The 18911-nt window shown below is 41.9% G+C and overlaps 1 protein-coding gene across 1 annotated transcript; it reads left to right on the top strand.

Moving 5' to 3' along the window:
- Nucleotides 1-54: 54 nt before the first annotated feature.
- On the top strand, nucleotides 55-2884 carry LOC132457515 (coiled-coil domain-containing protein 106-like). Its single transcript, XM_060051768.1, has 5 exons — nucleotides 55-448; nucleotides 575-634; nucleotides 901-1020; nucleotides 1138-1338; nucleotides 1892-2884. The coding sequence occupies exons 1-5, from the start codon at nucleotides 346-348 to the stop codon at nucleotides 2197-2199; spliced, it is 792 nt and encodes a 263-aa protein (XP_059907751.1). The 5' UTR covers nucleotides 55-345; the 3' UTR covers nucleotides 2200-2884.
- Nucleotides 2885-18911: the final 16027 nt, after the last annotated feature.

Raw genomic sequence — 18911 nt, 5'->3', positions numbered from 1 at the left:
TTGAAACTCCCCCTGAGTTTTGTAAGCACATCATAACGCTCGTCCTCGGGCCGTTTACATAGTTAAAGAGTAGTAAACCCTCCTATTTATCTGCAGTGTGTAGGCTAATTAGCTAATGTAACGTTAAGCTAGCTGAGTGCGTGAGTGTGCACGTGAGCTGGGTGAATAGTAGGAAAGAAACTGTAACATTAACATAAAATGTGAATGTAGGTGCATATGTAATGCTTTAGTATGAACCATATTTTGTAATGAAAAATAAATTATGCACTATGCAGTCATTCGAACAAGAAGAGCTTTTGAATCTTGTGTAGATTATTTAAGTTACATTTTGCCGGTTATAGTGACATGAATTTATTTATATTTTTACAGCCTAAGGGCAAGAAGAAAATGTCCCTAAAAGTCCCTAAAAATGACTCGATGACAGAGGTGACCAAAAATGATTTGGATGGTAAATTTTTCTTTGTCAACTTTCAAGTAACTTTAATACCTAAATAATTAGCTTGTCCAAATGTGTTTAAACATTGAAAGTCCTCTATTCATATGTTGATTTTGTTGTACCTATGCCATACTGTAGGTCCTGAAGTTGAAGGAAGCTCTGCTCCAAGTCGCAGCAGCATAAGCAGCATTGGATCAGGTAATGATTTCTCATTTTCTAGCAGTGTATCTTAGCAGAGTTTCATTTTTTGCTAGGGATTTTTCCTGCCTGAGATTAAAGTTGTTGGCAGATTTTGTCAGTATACATGTGCTTACAAATCAAGTTGAGGCAGCCGCACACACCATATCTGGTCCACTACCTTTGTTACATGCATGTCATTCTCTCTTTCTCTCTCACTCACTCACTCACTCAATACTGTCAAATCATAATATTTTTTGTATCCTGCTCTCATTTTTGTTTTTAAGGATCAATCTCCAAAGTGGAGTTCCTAGAAGCAAGGATCCAATGGCAAGAAAAAATAATAAAGGATCTTGAGCAAGAGCGCAATTTCTTGCGTGAGCAAATCATGGGAAAGAAGAAATCATGTGAGTGATTTGGGAGCAACTTGTATCTGCAAAATGTAATGTAATTGTAATGAAAGGTGTGATATGTCTTCATAACAATCTGATCTTTGTCTCATCTATCCTCCTATTTGATCAAAGCTCAACCAAAAGTATTTACTTTGGAGGACGACGACGAGGATGACGATGGTAACATGGATGAAGATGACGTCATTCCCCCATCTTCTCCAAACATCAGTGAGTCCTCGGACAGTGATGTTGTCATCCAAAGACGGAAGAAACGTTGGACACAGCCACCTGCATCTGCAACTGTGGCTGTGCTTGGAAAAGCTCATGTGAGAGGTAAGAATGGGATAACTTGAACCACCTGCCCTGTTAGCAACAAGTGGTCATGAAAAGTAATTATTAATAAAAGCATTGGAAGAGCTGTTAAAAATATATGTTCTGAAGTAATTATGAGGCAAAAATACAGATCTTCAGTTCTAGAGTCTGAATATACTAGGAATTTGATGATAAATAAAAATTAAATGTCTAAAGTAAAAAATGTGGCTTTCATCAAGAATAAAGCTCCATTTTATTTTGCAGCATTCACACTAATTATTATTCAACATCAAATGTATTGCTAGAAAGATTTGTCTCTCAGAAGTAAACATAATTCTGAACCGTAAGACTTACCAACTAAACAGATCTTAGAGTATCATTTTTGTATTGAATTCTGAACCACATATTGTGCATGTAATCATATCAGTAGATGAGCAGATTGTCCCATTCCTAGAATATGCTTCATACTTTTATCAAAAGAGAAGTGACCGGTTTGAGCAATTTCAGCTGACCTTAAGCCGTTGTTTGTGCTCATTTCTCGTGTTCTTTTGTTTTTGTTTTATATATTTTTCAGCAAAAGGACCAGCTGAGGTTATCAGCAGATATAAAAAAGTCTTGAAAAGCTTAAGCAAAGTCCGCACCATGACTGAAGCCTTCAGAATCAATGGCGTGGACCGGGGAACCATCAAGATGACTGCTGCAATTGCAGAGCTCAGCATTGTGGATCCTGAAACCTTCAAGACCCTGAAGTATGATCCTGCAACTGAGACCCTGCAGTCCTTTGCTAAGAGGTGTGCAACCCACATTACCCCTGAGAAGAAGAGCATTATAGAGGACATGAAGGCCAAAGGCCAACTCCTCCCCTTGTTGATGAAATATTAAAGACTTAAGTGATCTGCTTTGTTCAGTTAAAGATCGGTTGTATTGTATTGGAAACGTGAAATATTAACCTGTGCAGATTTAGTTATATCCTTGTTAGTGCACAGGGGAAATAAATCACCTGATGCAGTAATTATAGAGCAAGTTTAGGCTGTGAAAGTGCAATGTTTGTACAGTTCAGTACATTTGTTCTAAGCTTTGACAAGTGTAGTTTAGCTGATGAAGAGCAAGTTCATGTTGAGCTGTGCAGGTTTTATATTTTTTAGATTGTGCAATTTATTGTATTTTTGTACTTAATATTGTGCAGTATTTTATATTGTGTTTTTTTTAAGCAGGCAGATTTTGGTTAAAGGATCACACAGATGTTCAACAATAGAGTACCTGTATTATCATACAGTATGACCTGCTTATACATTTGATACCATATTGTATGACATGTTTATAAACATTGATACTTGTCAGTGTTTGAATTTTCAGGCAGTATTTGTTGTCAGCCTTGGGAAAACCTGAACCAGTGGTTTAATAAATGAGGTATTTGTACTTGTGCTGTCTTTGTTATTCTACCACTGAATGAGAGGGAACCTATAGATAGATCCATTTTTTTCAAAGGTGTAACCCATCGCTTGTTCATTGCAGTAGTTATGTGCTATAATATATTAACTAAGTGTAAAAAGGAGGCAACTTTAGATTAGGGAACATGTGTTTGTTAATAAGTGTTCAATTACTAGTGAATTAGTAATGATCAAGATGTCACTTTAGTATGGGGAACATATTCTAAGTAACAAAGACTTAATTTAGAGTTATTTGGACACTATTAACACTTGTAGTTTTGTGTATTTTTTATGTAAGAACAGACCATATTCATTAAGTGTTATTAAGGGAGAATAACTATTCTTGTGGTACTACCACCTTATAAAGTCCATACTAAGCAAAGCATATTAAGATCATAATTCATATGCAACAACTTCCTTACTTACTGCTAATAAGCAATAATTCTGAGGTTATTGAGGGAAAACTCTTAGTTAATGGCTTACTGGTTGTATAATAAGGCCATGCAGAATAAGGCATTAATAAGTACATAATAATGACTAATTAAGAGCCAATATGTTACTAATTTGCATGCTAATAAGCAACTAATTAATGGTGAATAGGTGTACCTTAATATAAAGTGTTACCAAAAATAATAGCTCACACAGCAACATATTGAAAAAAAGAACTATGAACTAGTTAATTTTTTGGAACTGTGAACTTAGTTCAAATCTTTGAATTATGAACGTTGAACTGAACTAGTTCATTTTAAAATTTGTGAACTGAACTTTGAACTAGTTCACGTAGAAAGTGAACTATCCCAACACTGACTCCCGATGGCTCGGACTTAGATTCTTCTCGCTTAGCAGACTTCTAACCCGTCTACAAACGTCATATAAAAGTCTAAAGCAAAGGAAAAAGTGAAATAGAATAATATCACCCCATAAAATTACTTGTTCCTACCTCTATTGTTCATTGTGAAACTCAAATGTCTACCCTGAGAGCAATTTGGTGTGGTGCATGTTATTCATTGGAATAATAACCCAGCATTCGTTTCCAGGCATTTTAAAATCTTTCGAGCTAGCCAGGAGTCGAACCTGGAATCTTCTGATCCGTAGTCAGACGCGTTATCCATTGCGCCACTAACCCACCTTTTAAAATACAGACCATCATTAAAATTTGTCCAATAAGAAAGGACGCAAGATTGAATGCGCCATATTCTTGCTTTAAAATTCTCATTCCAAGCCCATTTTTCTCATTGTGAAAGTCAAATGGCTGACCATATCTAGGTATGAATATGGCGCATTCAATCTTGTTGGGGAAATGAGCTTTTCTTTTAGAATAAAAGAAAAGCTAATTTTTTTCGTGGCTTTTGTACTTCAGCTCCTTCCACTGAGTATTCTTACTCGGTGAGAACGAATACTCCCGACAGTGTTGTGCCTGAACGCGTTCATTGAACGATAGTTCATGTACTCGTTCATATTTTCGGCGAACGTGAACTGAACGTACTGTATTACTGCCTGATGAACGTTACTGTGAACTCGTTCATTCTGGTGTCTGTGAACGGCACGCGCACTCGGTTTAACTTCGTTCAATTGGGGGGTTATTTGTTTATCAAAACGGCGGATGCGCGCGCAGAATGATTTGTTTGACCGGTTGCCATGGTTATCTCCGTGTGTTTCATTTGCAGTTGCGGCGTTGTCAGCTTACTGTTACATTAAACTGCAATCAGAAAATGCGGTTATATGCTATAGACCCTATAGTGTCTGTGGTGTAAAGGCTGGGACGAATTAAAAAATATAAATACACTTTATGTTGAAAGTATAGACCGTCCCGATTCCCATTGAAACGAATGGCGCGGTGATTATTCTTCAGAACGAGATCTGTTAAATAGTGAAAAATGAATCAAACTGTAATCAGACAACACGGTTATATGCTATGGGCCCTAGAGTGTCTGTGGTATAAAGGCTGAGACGAATTTCGAATTATAAATATGTACAATCCATAACGTTATCTCCCGCTGGCTCATAGCTCAGCGGACTAGAATACCTCCTAGATTCATTGCTTATTGGCCGGAAACGTAAATGGGGGCTGTTTACGTTTGGTTGTATTCTTTTCGCTCGGTTCTCCGAATCAACAGTAGGGCTAGAACCGAGCGAAAAGACTACAACCAAATTTGAACTACAACCATACTAGATCCCTTTCCGCTTCCGGCCAACGAAGCAATGAGTCTTCCAACAGCAATCAATGGGATTTACAAAATGCGCTAAATGTACAATACATTTTCGCTACGATGCTTGATTCAACCACTCTATATCATCCTAGACAAATCACGAAGTGGGCTCGATGTTCAAAATACCGGAAAAAAATAATAGCTCACACAGCAACATATTGAAAAAATGAACTATGAACTAGTTCATTTTTTGGAACTGTGAACTTAGTTCAAATCTTTGAATTATGAACGTTGAACTGAACTAGTTCATTTTAAAATTTGTGAACTGAACTTTGAACTAGTTCACGTAGAAAGTGAACTATCCCAACACTGACTCCCGATGGCTCGGACTTAGATTCTTCTCGCTTAGCAGACTTCGAACCCGTCTACAAACGTCATATAAAAGTCTAAAGCAAAGGAAAAAGTGAAATAGAATAATATCACCCCATAAAATTACTTGTTCCTACCTCTATTGTTCGTTGTGAAACTCAAATGTCTACCCTGAGAGCAATTTGGTGTGGTGCATGTTATTCATTGGAATAATAACCCAGCATTCGTTTCCAGGCATTTTAATATCTTTCGAGCTAGCCAGGAGTCGAACCTGGAATCTTCTGATCCGTAGTCAGACGCGTTATCCATTGCGCCACTAACCCACCTGTTTAAATTCAGACCATCATTAAAATTTGTCCAATAAGAAAGGACGCAAGATTGAATGCGCCATATTCTTGCTTTAAAATTCTCATTCCAAGCCCATTTTTCTCATTGTGAAAGTCAAATGGCTGACCATATCTAGGTATGAATATGGCGCATTCAATCTTGTTGGGGAAATGAGCTTTTCTTTTAGAATAAAAGAATAGCTAATTTCTTTTGTGTTTTTTGTGGCTTCTGCACTTCAGCTCCTTCCACTGAGTATTCGTACTCGGTGAGAACGAATACTCCCGATGGCTCGGACTTAGATTCTTCTCGCTTAGCAGACTTCTAACCCGTCTACAAACGTCATATAAAAGTCTAAAGCAAAGGAAAAAGTGAAATAGAATAATATCACCCCATAAAATTAATTGTTCCTACATCTATTGTTCATTGTGAAACTCAAATGCCTTAATGATGGTGAGGAGTCGAACCTGAAATCTTCTGATCCGTAATCAGACGCGTTATCCATTGCGCCACTAGCCCACCAATTAAAATACAGACCTTCATTAAAATACGTCTAATAAGAAAGGACGCTTGCTTTAAATTCTCATTCCAAGCCCATTTATCTCATTGTGAAAGTAAAATGGCTGACCATAGCTAGGGATGAAAATGGCGCATTCAATCTTGTTGGGGAAATGAGCTTTTCTTTTAGAATAAAAGAAAAGCTAACTTTTTTTGTGGCTTTTGTGCTTCAGCTCCTTCCGCTGAGTATTCGTACTCGGTGAGAACGAATACTCCCGATGGCTCGGACTTAGATTCTTTTCGCTTAGCAGACTTCTAACCCGTCTACAAACGTCATATAAAAGTCTAAAGCAAAGGAAAAAGTGAAATAGAATGATATCACCCCATACAATTTCTTGTTCCTACCTCCATTGTTCATTGTGAAACTCAAATGTCTACCCTGAGAGAAAATTGGTGTGGTGCATGTTATTCTTTGGAATAATAACCCAGCATTAGCTTTTAGGCATTTTAAAATCTTTCGAGCTAGCCAGGAATCTTCTTATCCGTAGTCAGACCCGTTATCCCTTGCACCACTACCCCACCAGTTTGAACACAGACCTTCATCAAATTTCGTCCAATAAGAAAGGACGCTCGCTTTAAAATTCTCATTCCAAGCCCATTTTTCTCATTGTGAAAGTCAAATGACTGACCATAGCTAGGTGTGAATATGGCGCATTCAATCTTGTTGGGGAAATTAGCTTTTCTTTTAGAATAAAGTAAAAGCTAATATCTTTCGTGGCTTTTGTGGCTTTTGCACTTCAGCTCCTTCCACTGAGTATTCGTACTCGGTGAGAACGAATACTCCCGATGGCTCGGACTGAGATACTTCTCGCTTAGCAGACTGCTAACACGTCTACAAACGTCAAATAACAGTCTAAAGCAAAGGAAAAAGTTAAAAAGAATGATATCACCCTATTAAATTCCTTGTTCCTACCTCTATTGTTCATTGTGAAACTCAAATGCCTACCCTTAGAGTAATTTGGTGTGGTGCATGTTATTCTTTGGAATAATAACCCAGCATAAGTTTTTAGGCATTTTAAAATCTTTCGAGCTAGCCAGGAGTCGAACCTGGAATCTCATGATCCATAGTAAGACGCGTTATCCATTGCACCACTAACCCACCTGTTTATTCACATACCATCATTAAAATTCGTCCAATAAGAAAGGACGCTTGCTTTAAAATTCTCATTCCAAGCCCATTTTTCTCATTGTGAAAGTCAAATGGCTGACCATAGCTAGGTATGAATATGGCGCATTCAATCTTGTTGGGGAAATTAGCTTTTCTTTTAGAATAAAAGAAAAGCTAATTTTTTTCGTGGCTTTTGTACTTCAGCTCCTTCCACTGAGTATTCTTACTCGGTGAGAACGAATACTCCCGATGGCTCGGACTTAGATTCTTCTCGCTTAGCAGACTTCTAACCCGTCTACAAACGTCATATAAAAGTCTAAAGCAAAGGAAAAAGTGAAATAGAATGATATCACCCCATACAATTTCTTGTTCCTACCTCTATTGTTCATTGTGAAACTCAAATGTCTACCCTGAGAGAAAATTGGTGTGGTGCATGTTATTCTTTGGAATAATAACCCAGCATTAGTTTTTAGGCATTTTAAAATCTTTCGAGCTAGCCAGGAATCTTCTGATCCGTAGTCAGACCTGTTATCCCTTGCACCACTACCCCACCAGTTTGAACGCAGACCTTCATCAAATTTCGTCCAATAAGAAAGGACGCTCGCTTTAAAATTCTCATTCCAAGCCCATTTTTCTCATTGTGAAAGTCAAATGACTGACCATAGCTAGGTGTGAATATGGCGCATTCAATCTTGTTGGGGAAATTAGCTTTTCTTTTAGAATAAAGGAAAAGCTAATTTCTTTCGTGGCTTTTGTGGCTTTTGCACTTCAGCTCCTTCCACTGAGTATTCGTACTCGGTGAGAACGAATACTCCCGATGGCTCGGACTGAGATACTTCTCGCTTAGCAGACTTCTAACACGTCTACAAACGTCAAATAACAGTCTAAAGCAAAGGAAAAAGTGAAAAAGAATGATATCACCCCATTAAATTCCTTGTTCCTACCTCTATTGTTCATTGTGAAACTCAAATGCCTTAATGAAGGTCAGGAGTCGAACCTGGAATCTTCTGATCCGTAGTCAGACGCGTTATCCATTGCGCCACTAGCCCACCAGTTAAAATACAGACCTTCATTAAAATACATCTAATAAGAAAGGACGCTTGCTTTAAATTCTCATTCCAAGCCCATTTATCTCATTGTGAAAGTAAAATGGCTGACATTAGCTAGGGATGAAAATGGCGCATTCAATCTTGTTGGGGAAATGAGCTTTTCTTTTAGAATAAAAGAAATGCTAACTTTTTTCGTGGCTTTTGTGCTTCAGCTCCTTCCGCTGAGTATTCGTACTCGGTGAGAACGAATACTCCCGATGGCTCAGACTTAGATTCTTCTCGCTTAGTAGACTTCTAACCCGTCTACAAACGTCAAATAAAAGTCTAAAGCAAAGGAAAAAGTGAAATAGAATGATATCACCCCATACAATTTCTTGTTCCTACCTCTATTGTTCATTGTGAAACTCAAATGTCAACCCTGAGAGAAAATTGGTGTGGTGCATGTTATTCTTTGGAATAATAACCCAGCATTAGTTTTTAGGCATTTTAAAATCTTTCGAGCTAGCCAGGAATCTTCTGATCCGTAGTCAGACCCGTTATCCCTTGCACCACTACCCCACCAGTTTGAACACAGACCTTCATCAAATTTCGTCCAATAAGAAAGGACGCTCGCTTTAAAATTCTCATTCCAAGCCCATTTTTCTCATTGTGAAAGTCAAATGACTGACCATAGCTAGGTGTGAATATGGCGCATTCAATCTTGTTGGGGAAATTAGCTTTTCTTTTAGAATAAAGGAAAAGCTAATTTCTTTCGTGGCTTTTGTGGCTTTTGCACTTCAGCTCCTTCCACTGAGTATTCGTACTCGGTGAGAACGAATACTCCCGATGGCTCGGACTGAGATACTTCTCACTTAGCAGACTTCTAACACGTCTCCAAACGTCAAATAACAGTCTAAAGCAAAGGAAAAAGTGAAAAAGAATGATATCACCCCATTAAATTCCTTGTTCCTACCTCTATTGTTCATTGTGAAACTCAAATGCCTACCCTTAGAGTAATTTGGTGTGGTGCACGTTATTCTTTGGAATAATAACCCAGCATAAGTTTTTAGGCATTTTAAAATCTTTCGAGCTAGCCAGGAGTCGAACCTGGAATCTCATGATCCATAGTAAGACGCGTTATCCATTGCACCACTAGCCCACCTGTTTATTCACATACCATCATTAAAATTCGTCCAATAAGAAAGGACGCTTGCTTTAAAATTCTCATTCCAAGCCCATTTTTCTCATTGTGAAAGTCAAATGGCTGACCATAGCTAGGTATGGATATGGCGCATTCAATCTTGTTGGGGAAATGAGCTTTTCTTTTAGAATAAAAGAAAAGCTAATTTTTTTCACGCCTTTTGTCCTTCAGCTCCTTCCACTGAGTATTCTTACTCGGTGAGAACGAATGCTCCCGATGGCTCGGACTTAGATTCTTCTCGCTTAGCAGACTTCTAACCCGTCAACGAACGTCACATAAAAGTCTAAAGCAAAGGAAAAAGTGAAATAGAATGATATCACCCCATAATATTTCGTGTTCCTACCTCTATTGTTCATTGTGAAACTCAAATACCTACCCTTAGAGTAATTTGGTGTGGTGCATGCTATTCTTTGGAATAATAACCCAGCATTCGTTTCCAGGCATTTTAAAATCTTTCGAGCTAGCCAGGAGTCGAACCTGGATTCTTCTGAACCGAAGTCAGACGCGTTATCCATTGCACCACTAGCCCACCTGTTTAAACACAGACCATCATTAAAATTCGTCCAATAAGAAAGGACGCTTGCTTTAAAATTCTCATTCCAAGCCCATTTTTCTCATTGTGAAAGTCAAATGGCTGACCATAGCTAGGTATGAATATGGCGCATTCAATCTTGTTGGGGAAATGAGCTTTTCTTTTAGAATAAAAGAAAAGCAAATTTTTTTCGTGGCTTTTGTACTTCAGCTCCTTCCACTGAGTATTCTTACTCGGTGAGAACGAATACTCCCGATGGCTCGGACTTAGATTTTTCTCGCTTAGCAGACTTCTAACCCGTCTACAAACGTCATATAAAAGTCTAAAGCAAAGGAAAAAGTGAAATAGAATAATATCACCCCATAAAATTACTTGTTCCTACCTCTATTGTTCATTGTAGAACTCAAATGTCTACCCTGAGAGCAATTTGGTGTGGTGCATGTTATTCTTTGGAATAATAACCCAGCATTCGTTTCCAGGCATTTTAAAATCATTCGAGCTAGCCAGGAGTCGAACCTGGAATCTCATGATCCATAGTAAGACGCGTTATCCATTGCACCACTAACCCACCTGTTTATTCACATACCATCATTAAAATTCGTCCAATAAGAAAGGACGCTTGCTTTAAAATTCTCATTCCAAGCCCATTTTTCTCATTGTGAAAGTCAAATGGCTGACCATATCTAGGTATGAATATGGCGCATTCAATCTTGTTGAATGCGCCCTCTTAGATTCATCTTGAATGAATCGTGTAATAGCTAATTTCTTTCGTGTTTTTTGTGGCTTCTGCACTTCAGCTCCTTCCACTGAGTATTCGTACTCGGTGGGACAGAATACTCCCGATGGCTCGGACTTAGATACTTCTCGCTTAGCAGACTTCTAACACGTCTAAAACGTTATATGAAAGTCTAAAGCAAAGGAATAAGTGAAATAGAATGATAACACCCCATTAAATTCCTTCTTCCTACCTCTATTGTTCATTGTGAAACTCAAATGCCTTAATGAAGGTCAGGAGTCGAACCTCGAATCTTCTGATCCGTAGTCAGACGCGTTATCCATTGCTCCACTAGCCCACCAGTTAAAATACAGACCTTCATTAAAATACGTCTAATAAGAAAGGACGCTTGCTTTAAATTCTCATTCCAAGCCCATTTATCTCATTGTGAAAGTAAAATGGCTGACCATAGCTAGGGATGAAAATGGCGCATTCAATCTTGTTGGGGAAATGAGCTTTTCTTTTAGAATAAAAGAAATGCTAACTTTTGTCGTGGCTTTTGTGCTTCAGCTCCTTCCGCTGAGTATTCGTACTCGGTGAGAACGAATACTCCCGATGGCTCAGACTTAGATTCTTCTCGCTTAGTAGACTTCTAACCCGTCTACAAACGTCATATAAAAGTCTAAAGCAAAGGAAAAAGTGAAATAGAATGATATCACCCCATAAAATTTCTTGTTCCTACCTCTATTGTTCATTCTCATCTCATCTCATTTTCGACCGCTTATCCGGGGTCGGGTCGCGGGGGGAGCAGCTCAAGCAGGGGGCCCCAGACTTCCCTTTCCCGGGCCACATTGACCAGCTCTGACGGGGGGATCCCGAGGCGTTCCCAGGCCAGTGTTGAGATATAATCTCTCCACCTAGTCCTGGGTCTTCCCCGAGGTCTCCTCCCCACTGGACGTGCCTGAAACACCTCCCAAGGAAGGCGCCCAGTGGGCATCCTTACCAGATGCCCGAACCACCTCAGCTGACTCCTTTCTAAGTAAAGGAGCAGCGGCTCTAATCCGAGTTCCTCACGGATGGCTGAGCTTCTCACCCTATCCCTAAGGGAGACGCCAGCCACCCTTCTGAGAAAACTCATCTCGGCCGCTTGTACCCGCGATCTCGTCCTTTCGGTCATCACCCAGCCCTCATGACCATAGGTGAGGATAGGAACGAAGATCGACCGGTAGATCGAGAGCTTTGCCTTGCGGCTCAGCTCTCTTTTCGTTACAACGGTGCGGTAAAGCGAACGCAATACCGCCCCCGCTGCTCCGATTCTCCGGCCAATCTCACGCTCCATAGTACCCTCACTCGCGAACAAGACCCCGAGGTACTTGAACTCCTTCACTTGGGCTAAGGACTCATTTCCTACCCGGAGTAAGCAATCCACCGGTTTCCTGCTAAGAGTCATGGCCTCAGATTTAGCGGTGCTGATCCTCATCCCAGCCGATTCACACTCGGCCGCCAGCCGATCCAGTGAGTGCTGAAGGTCACAGGCCGATGATCCAATGAGGACCACATCATCTGCAAAAAGCAGTGACGAGATCCTCAGACCACCGAACTGCAACCCCTCCCCACCACGACTACGCCTCGATATCCTGTCCATGTATATCGCAAACAGGATTGGTGACAAGGCGCAGCCCTGGCGGAGACCAGCACCCACTGAGAACGAAACTGACTGGCTGCCGAGAACACGAACACAGCTCTCGCTTTGGGAGTACAAAGATTGGATGGCCCTGAGGATAGACCCCCTTACCCCATACTCCCGCAGCACCTCCCACAGTTTCTCCCGGGGGACCCGGTCATACGCCTTCTCCAGATCCACAAAACACATGTAGACCGGATGGGCATACTCCCAGGCCCCCTCCAGGATCCTTGCGAGAGTGAAGAGCTGGTCCGTAGTTCCACGTCCGGGGCGAAAACCGCATTGTTCCTCTTCAATCTGAGGTTCGACGATCGGCCGAACCCTCCTTTCCAGCACCTTGGAGTAGACTTTACCAGGGAGGCTGAGAAGTGTGATACCCCGGTAATTGGCACACACTCTCTGGTCCCCCTTTTTGAACAGGGGAACCACCACCCCGGTTTGCCACTCCTTTGGCACTGTAGCCGACTCCCACGCGATGTTGAATAGGCGTGTCAACCATGACAGCCCCTCAACACCCAGAGCCTTTAGCATTTCTGGCTGGATCTCATCAATCCCTGGGGCTTTGCCACTGCGGAGATGTTTGACTACCTCAGTGACCTCCACCAGGGAAATTGACGACGAAACACCATCAACCTCGAGCTCTGCCTCCAACATAGAGGGCGTGTTATTCGGATTCAGGAGTTCCTCAAAGTGTTCCTTCCAACGTCCGACGACCTCCTCAGTTGAGGTCAACAGAGTCCCATCCTTACTGTACACAGCTTGGATGGTTCCCCGTTTCCCCCTCCTGAGGTGCCGGATAGTCTTCCAGAAACACTTTGGTGCCGACCGAAAGTCCTTCTCCATGGCCTCTCCGAACTTCTCCCACACCCGCTGCTTAGCCTCCGACACGGCAGCCGCTGCAGCCCTTCGAGCCTGTCGGTACCCTGCAACCGAGTCAGGAGTCCTCCAGGATATCATATCCCGGAAGGCCTCCTTCTTCAGTCGGACGGCTTCCCTGACCACCGTAGTCCACCACGGTGTCCGAGGGTTACCGCCCCTTGAGGAGCCTAAGACCCTGAGGCCACAGCTAGCCACCGCAGCTTCAGCAATGGAGGCTTTGAACACCGCCCACTCCGGCTCAATGCCCCCAACCTCCACAGGAATGCCAGAAAAGCTCCGCCGGAGGTGTGAGTTGAAGATACCTAGGACGGGGGCCTCCTCCAGACGTTCCCAGTTCACCCGCACTACTCGTTTGGGCTTACCCGGTCTATCCGGAAATTTCCCCCATTCCCTGATCCAACTCACAACCAGATGGTGGTCGGTTGACAGTTCCGCCCCTCTCTTTACCCGAGTGTCCAAAACATGCGGCCTCAGATCAGATGACACGATCACGAAATCGATCATCGATCTTCGGCCTAGGGTACTCTGGTACCAGGTACACTTATGAGCACCCTTATGTTCGAACATGGTGTTTGTTATGGATAATCCATGACTAGCACAGAAGTCCAATAACAAACGACCGCTCGGGTTTAGATCAGGGAGGCCGTTCCTCCCCACCACGCCTCTCCAGGTGTCTCCATCGTTGCCCACGTGGGCGTTGAAGTCTCCCAGCAGAACTACGGAGTCCCCTACTGGAGCCCCATACAGGACTCCATTCAGGGTCTCCAAGAAGGCCGAGTACTCTGAGCTGCTGTTTGGTGCATACGCACAAACAACAGTCAGAGTTTTCCCCCCTACAACCCTTAGGCGCAGGGAGGCGACCCTCTCGTCTACCGGGGTAAACTCCAACACCGCGGCGCTCAGCCGGGGATTTATGAGTATCCCCACACCCGCCCGGCGCCTCACGCCCTTGGCAACTCCGGAGAAGAATAGAGTCCAACCCTTATCCAGGAGTACGGTACCAGAGCTGAGACTGTGCGTGGAGGTAAGCCCCACCAGATCTAACTGATAGCGCTCCACCTCCCTCACAAGCTCCGGTTCCTTTCCCCACAGCGAGGTGACGTTCCACGTCCCCAGAGCCAGCTTCTGCCGCCCGGGTCTGGTCCGTCGAGACCCCTGACCTTCGCTGCCACCCATGTGGCTGCGCACCCGACCCCAACGGGTCTTCCCACAGGTGGTGGGCCCATGGGATGAAGAGAGGGGGGGTGCCACGTAGTTTGTTCGGGCTGTGCCCGACCGGGCTCCGTGGCAAACCCGGCCACCAGGCGCTCGCCATCGAGCCCTCCGTCTGGGCCTGGCTCCAGACGGGGGCCCCGGGCTTCCTCCGGGCCGGGTCACATCTCCTCTTTTTCCGTTATTCATTGGAGTTTTATGAACCATTCTTAGTCTGGCCCCTCACCTGAGACCACTCTGCCATGAGAGACCCTACCAGGAGCACAAGGCTCCAGACAACACAGCTCTCAGGATTGTTCATTGTGAAACTCAAATGTCTACCCTGAGAGAAAATTGGTGTGGTGCATGTTATTCTTTGGAATAATAACCCAGCATTAGTTTTTAGGCATTTTAAAATCTTTCGAGCTAGCCAGGAATCTTCTGATCCGTAGTCAGACCCGTTATCCCTTGCACCACTACCCCACCAGTTTGAACACAGACCTTCTTCAAATTTCGTCCAATAAGAAAGGACGCTCGCTTTAAAATTCTCATTCCAAGCCCATTTTTCTCATTGTGAAAGTCAAATGACTGACCATAGCTAGGTGTGAATATGGCGCATTCAATCTTGTTGGGGAAATTAGCTTTTCTTTTAGAATAAAGGAAAAGCTAATTTCTTTCGTGGCTTTTGTGGCTTTTGCACTTCAGCTCCTTCCACTGAGTATTCGTACTCGGTGAGAACGAATACTCCCGATGGCTCGGACTGAGATACTTCTCGCTTAGCAGACTTCTAACACGTCTACAAACGTCAAATAACAGTCTAAAGCAAAGGAAAAAGTGAAAAAGAATGATATCACCCCATTAAATTCCTTGTTCCTACCTCTATTGTTCATTGTGAAACTCAAATGCCTACCCTAAGAGTAATTTGGTGTGGTGCATGTTATTCTTTGGAATAATAACCCAGCATATGTTTTTAGGCATTTTAAAATCTTTCGAGCTAGCCAGGAGTCGAACCTGGAATCTCATGATCCATAGTAAGACGCGTTATCCATTGAACCACTAGCCCACCTGTTTATTCACATACCATCATTAAAATTCGTCCAATAAGAAAGGACGCTTGCTTTAAAATTCTCATTCCAAGCCCATTTTTCTCATTGTGAAAGACAAATGGCTGACCATAGCTAGGTATGGATATGGCGCATTCAATCTTGTTGGGGAAATGAGCTTTTCTTTTAGAATAAAAGAAAAGCTAATTTTTTTCGCGCCTTTTGTCCTTCAGCTCCTTCCACTGAGTATTCTTACTCGGTGAGAACGAATACTCCCGATGGCTCGGACTTAGATTCTTCTCGCTTAGCAGACTTCTAACGCGTCAACAAACGTCACATAAAAGTCTAAAGCAAAGGAAAAAGTGAAATAGAAAGATATCACCCCATAATATTTCGTGTTCCTACCTCTATTGTTCATTGTGAAACTCAAATACCTACCCTTAGAGTAATTTGGTGTGGTGCATGCTATTCTTTGGAATAATAACCCAGCATACGTTTGTAGGCATTTAAATTTTTTTCGAGTGAGCCAGGTGTCGAACCTGGAATCTTCTGATCCGTAGTCAGACATGTTGGCCATTGCTCCACTACCCCACCTGTTTGAACACAGACCTTCATTAAAATTCTTCCAATAAGAAAGGACGCTCACTTTAAAATTCTCATTCCAAGCCCATTTTTCTCCTTGTGAATGTCAAATGGCTGACCAAAGCTAGGTGTGAATATGGCGCATTCAATCTTGTTGGGGAAATTAGCTTTTCTTTTAGAATGAAGGAAAAGCTAATTTCTTTCGTGGCTTTTGTGGCTTTTGCACTTCAGCTCCTTCCACTGAGTATTCGTACTCGGTGAGAACGAATACTCACGATGACTCGGACTGAGATACTTCTCGCTTAGCAGACTTCTAACACGTCAACAAACGTCAAATAACAGTCTAAAGCAAAGGAATAAGTGAAAAAGAATGATATCACCCCATTAAATTCCTTGTTCCTACCTCTATTGTTCATTGTGAAACTCAAATGCCTACCCTTAGAGTAATTTGGTGTGGTGCATGTTATTCTTTGGAATAATAACCCAGCATAAGTTTTTAGGCATTTTAAAATCTTTCGAGCTAGCCAGGAGTCGAACCTGGAATCTCATGATCCATAGTAAGACGCGTTATCCATTGCACCACTACCCCACCTGTTTATTCACATACCGTCATTAAAATTCGTCCAATAAGAAAGGACGCTTGCTTTAAAATTCTCATTCCAAGCCCATTTTTCTCATTGTGAAAGTCAAATGGCTGACCATAGCTAGGTATGAATATGGCGCATTCAATCTTGTTGGGGAAATGAGCTTTTCTTTTAGAATAAAAGAAAAGCTAATTTTTTTCGCGCCTTTTGTCCTTCAGCTCCTTCCACTGAGTATTCTTACTCGGTGAGAACGAATACTCCCGATGGCTCGGACTTAGATTCTTCTCGCTTAGCAGACTTCTAACCCGTCAACAAACGTCACATAAAAGTCTAAAGCAAAGGAAAAACTGAAATAGAATGATATCACCCCATAATATTTCGTGTTCCTACCTCTATTGTTCATTGTGAAACTCAAATACCTACCCTTAGAGTAATTTGGTGTGGTGCATGCTATTCTTTGGAATAATAACCCAGCATAAGTTTGTAGGCATTTAAATTTTTTTCGAGCGAGCCAGGTGTCGAACCTGGAATCTTCTGATCCGTAGTCAGACATGTTGGCCATTGCTCCACTACCCCACCTGTTTGAACACAGACCTTCATTAAAATTCTTCCAATAAGAAAGGACGCTCACTTTAAAATTCTCATTCCAAGCCCATTTTTCTCCTTGTGAATGTCAAATGGCTGACCAAAGCTAGGTGTGAATATGGCGCATTCAATCTTGTTGGGGAAATGAGCTTTTCTTTTAGAATAAAAGAAAAGCTAATTTTTTTCGCGCCTTTTGTCCTTCAGCTCCTTCCACTGAGTATTCTTACTCGGTGAGAACGAATACTCCCGATGGCTCGGACTTAGATTCTTCTCGCTTAGCAGACTTCTAACCCGTCAACAAACATCACATAAAAGTCTAAAGCAAAGGAAAAAGTGAAATAGAATGATATCACCCCATAATATTTCGTGTTCCTACCTCTATTGTTCATTGTGAAACTCAAATACCTACCCTTAGAGTAATTTGGTGTGGTGCATGCTATTCTTTGGAATAATAACCCAGCATAAGTTTTTAGGCATTTTAAAATCTTTCGAGCGAGCCAGGTGTCGAACCTGGAATCTTCTGATCCGTAGTCAGACACGTTAGCCATTGCTCCACTACCCCACCTGTTTGAACACAGACCTTCATTAAAATTCTTCCAATAAGAAAGGACGCTCACTTTAAAATTCTCATTCCAAGCCCATTTTTCTCCTTGTGAATGTCAAATGGCTGACCAAAGCTAGGTGTGAATATGGCGCATTCAATCTTGTTGGGGAAATGAGCTTTTCTTTTAGAATAAAAGAAAAGCTAACTTTTTTCGTGGCTTTTGTACTTCAGCTCCTTCCGCTGAGTATTCGTACTCGGTGAGAACGAATACTCCCGATGGCTCGGACTTAGATTCTTCTCACTTAGCAGACTTCTAACCCGTCTACAAACGTCATATAAAAGTCTAAAGCAAAGGAAAAAGTGAAATAGAATAATATCACCCCATAAAATTAATTGTTCCTACCTCTATTGTTCATTGTGAAACTCAAATGTCTACCATGAGTGCAATTTGGTGTGGTGCATGTTATTCTTTGGAATAATAACCCAGCATTCGTTTCCAGGCATTTTAAAATCTTTCGAGCTAGCCAGGAGTCGAACCTGGATACTTCTGATCCGAAGTCAGACGCATTATCTATTGCACCACTAGCCCACCTGTTTTTTCACATACCATCATTAAAATTCGTCCAATAAGAAAGGACGCTCGCTTTAAAATTCTCATTCCAAGCCCATTTTTCTCATTGTGAAAGTCAAATGGCTGACCATAGCTAGGTATGGATATGGCGCATTCAATCTTGTTGGGGAAATGAGCTTTTCTTTTAGAATAAAAGAAAAGCTAATTTTTTTCGCGCCTTTTGTCCTTCAGCTCCTTCCACTGAGTATTCTTACTCGGTGAGAACGAATACTCCCGATGGCTCGGACTTAGATTCTTCTTGCTTAGCAGACTTCTAACCCGTCAACAAACGTCACATAAAAGTCTAAAGCAAAGGAAAAAGTGAAATAGAATGATATCACCCCATAATATTTCGTGTTCCTACCTCTATTGTTCATTGTAGAACTCATATGTCTACCCTGAGAGCAATTTGGTGTGGTGCATGTTATTCTTTGGAATAATAACCCAGCATTCGTTTCCAGGCAATTTAAAATTTTT

Source organism: Gadus macrocephalus, chromosome 5, assembly GCF_031168955.1.
Source record: "Gadus macrocephalus chromosome 5, ASM3116895v1".
NCBI lineage: Eukaryota > Metazoa > Chordata > Actinopteri > Gadiformes > Gadidae > Gadus > Gadus macrocephalus.
The sequence above is the reverse complement of the archived record's forward strand: the minus strand, read 5'-3'. Positions and strand labels throughout refer to the sequence as shown.

Coding starts and splice junctions, on each gene's coding strand:
- LOC132457515 (XM_060051768.1), top strand. CDS start 346: ATGAATTTATTTATATTTTTACAGCCTAAGGGCAAGAAGAAAATGTCC. Junction 449..574: donor GACCAAAAATGATTTGGATG/GTAAATTTTTCT, acceptor GCCATACTGTAG/GTCCTGAAGTTGAAGGAAGC. Junction 635..900: donor CATAAGCAGCATTGGATCAG/GTAATGATTTCT, acceptor TTTGTTTTTAAG/GATCAATCTCCAAAGTGGAG.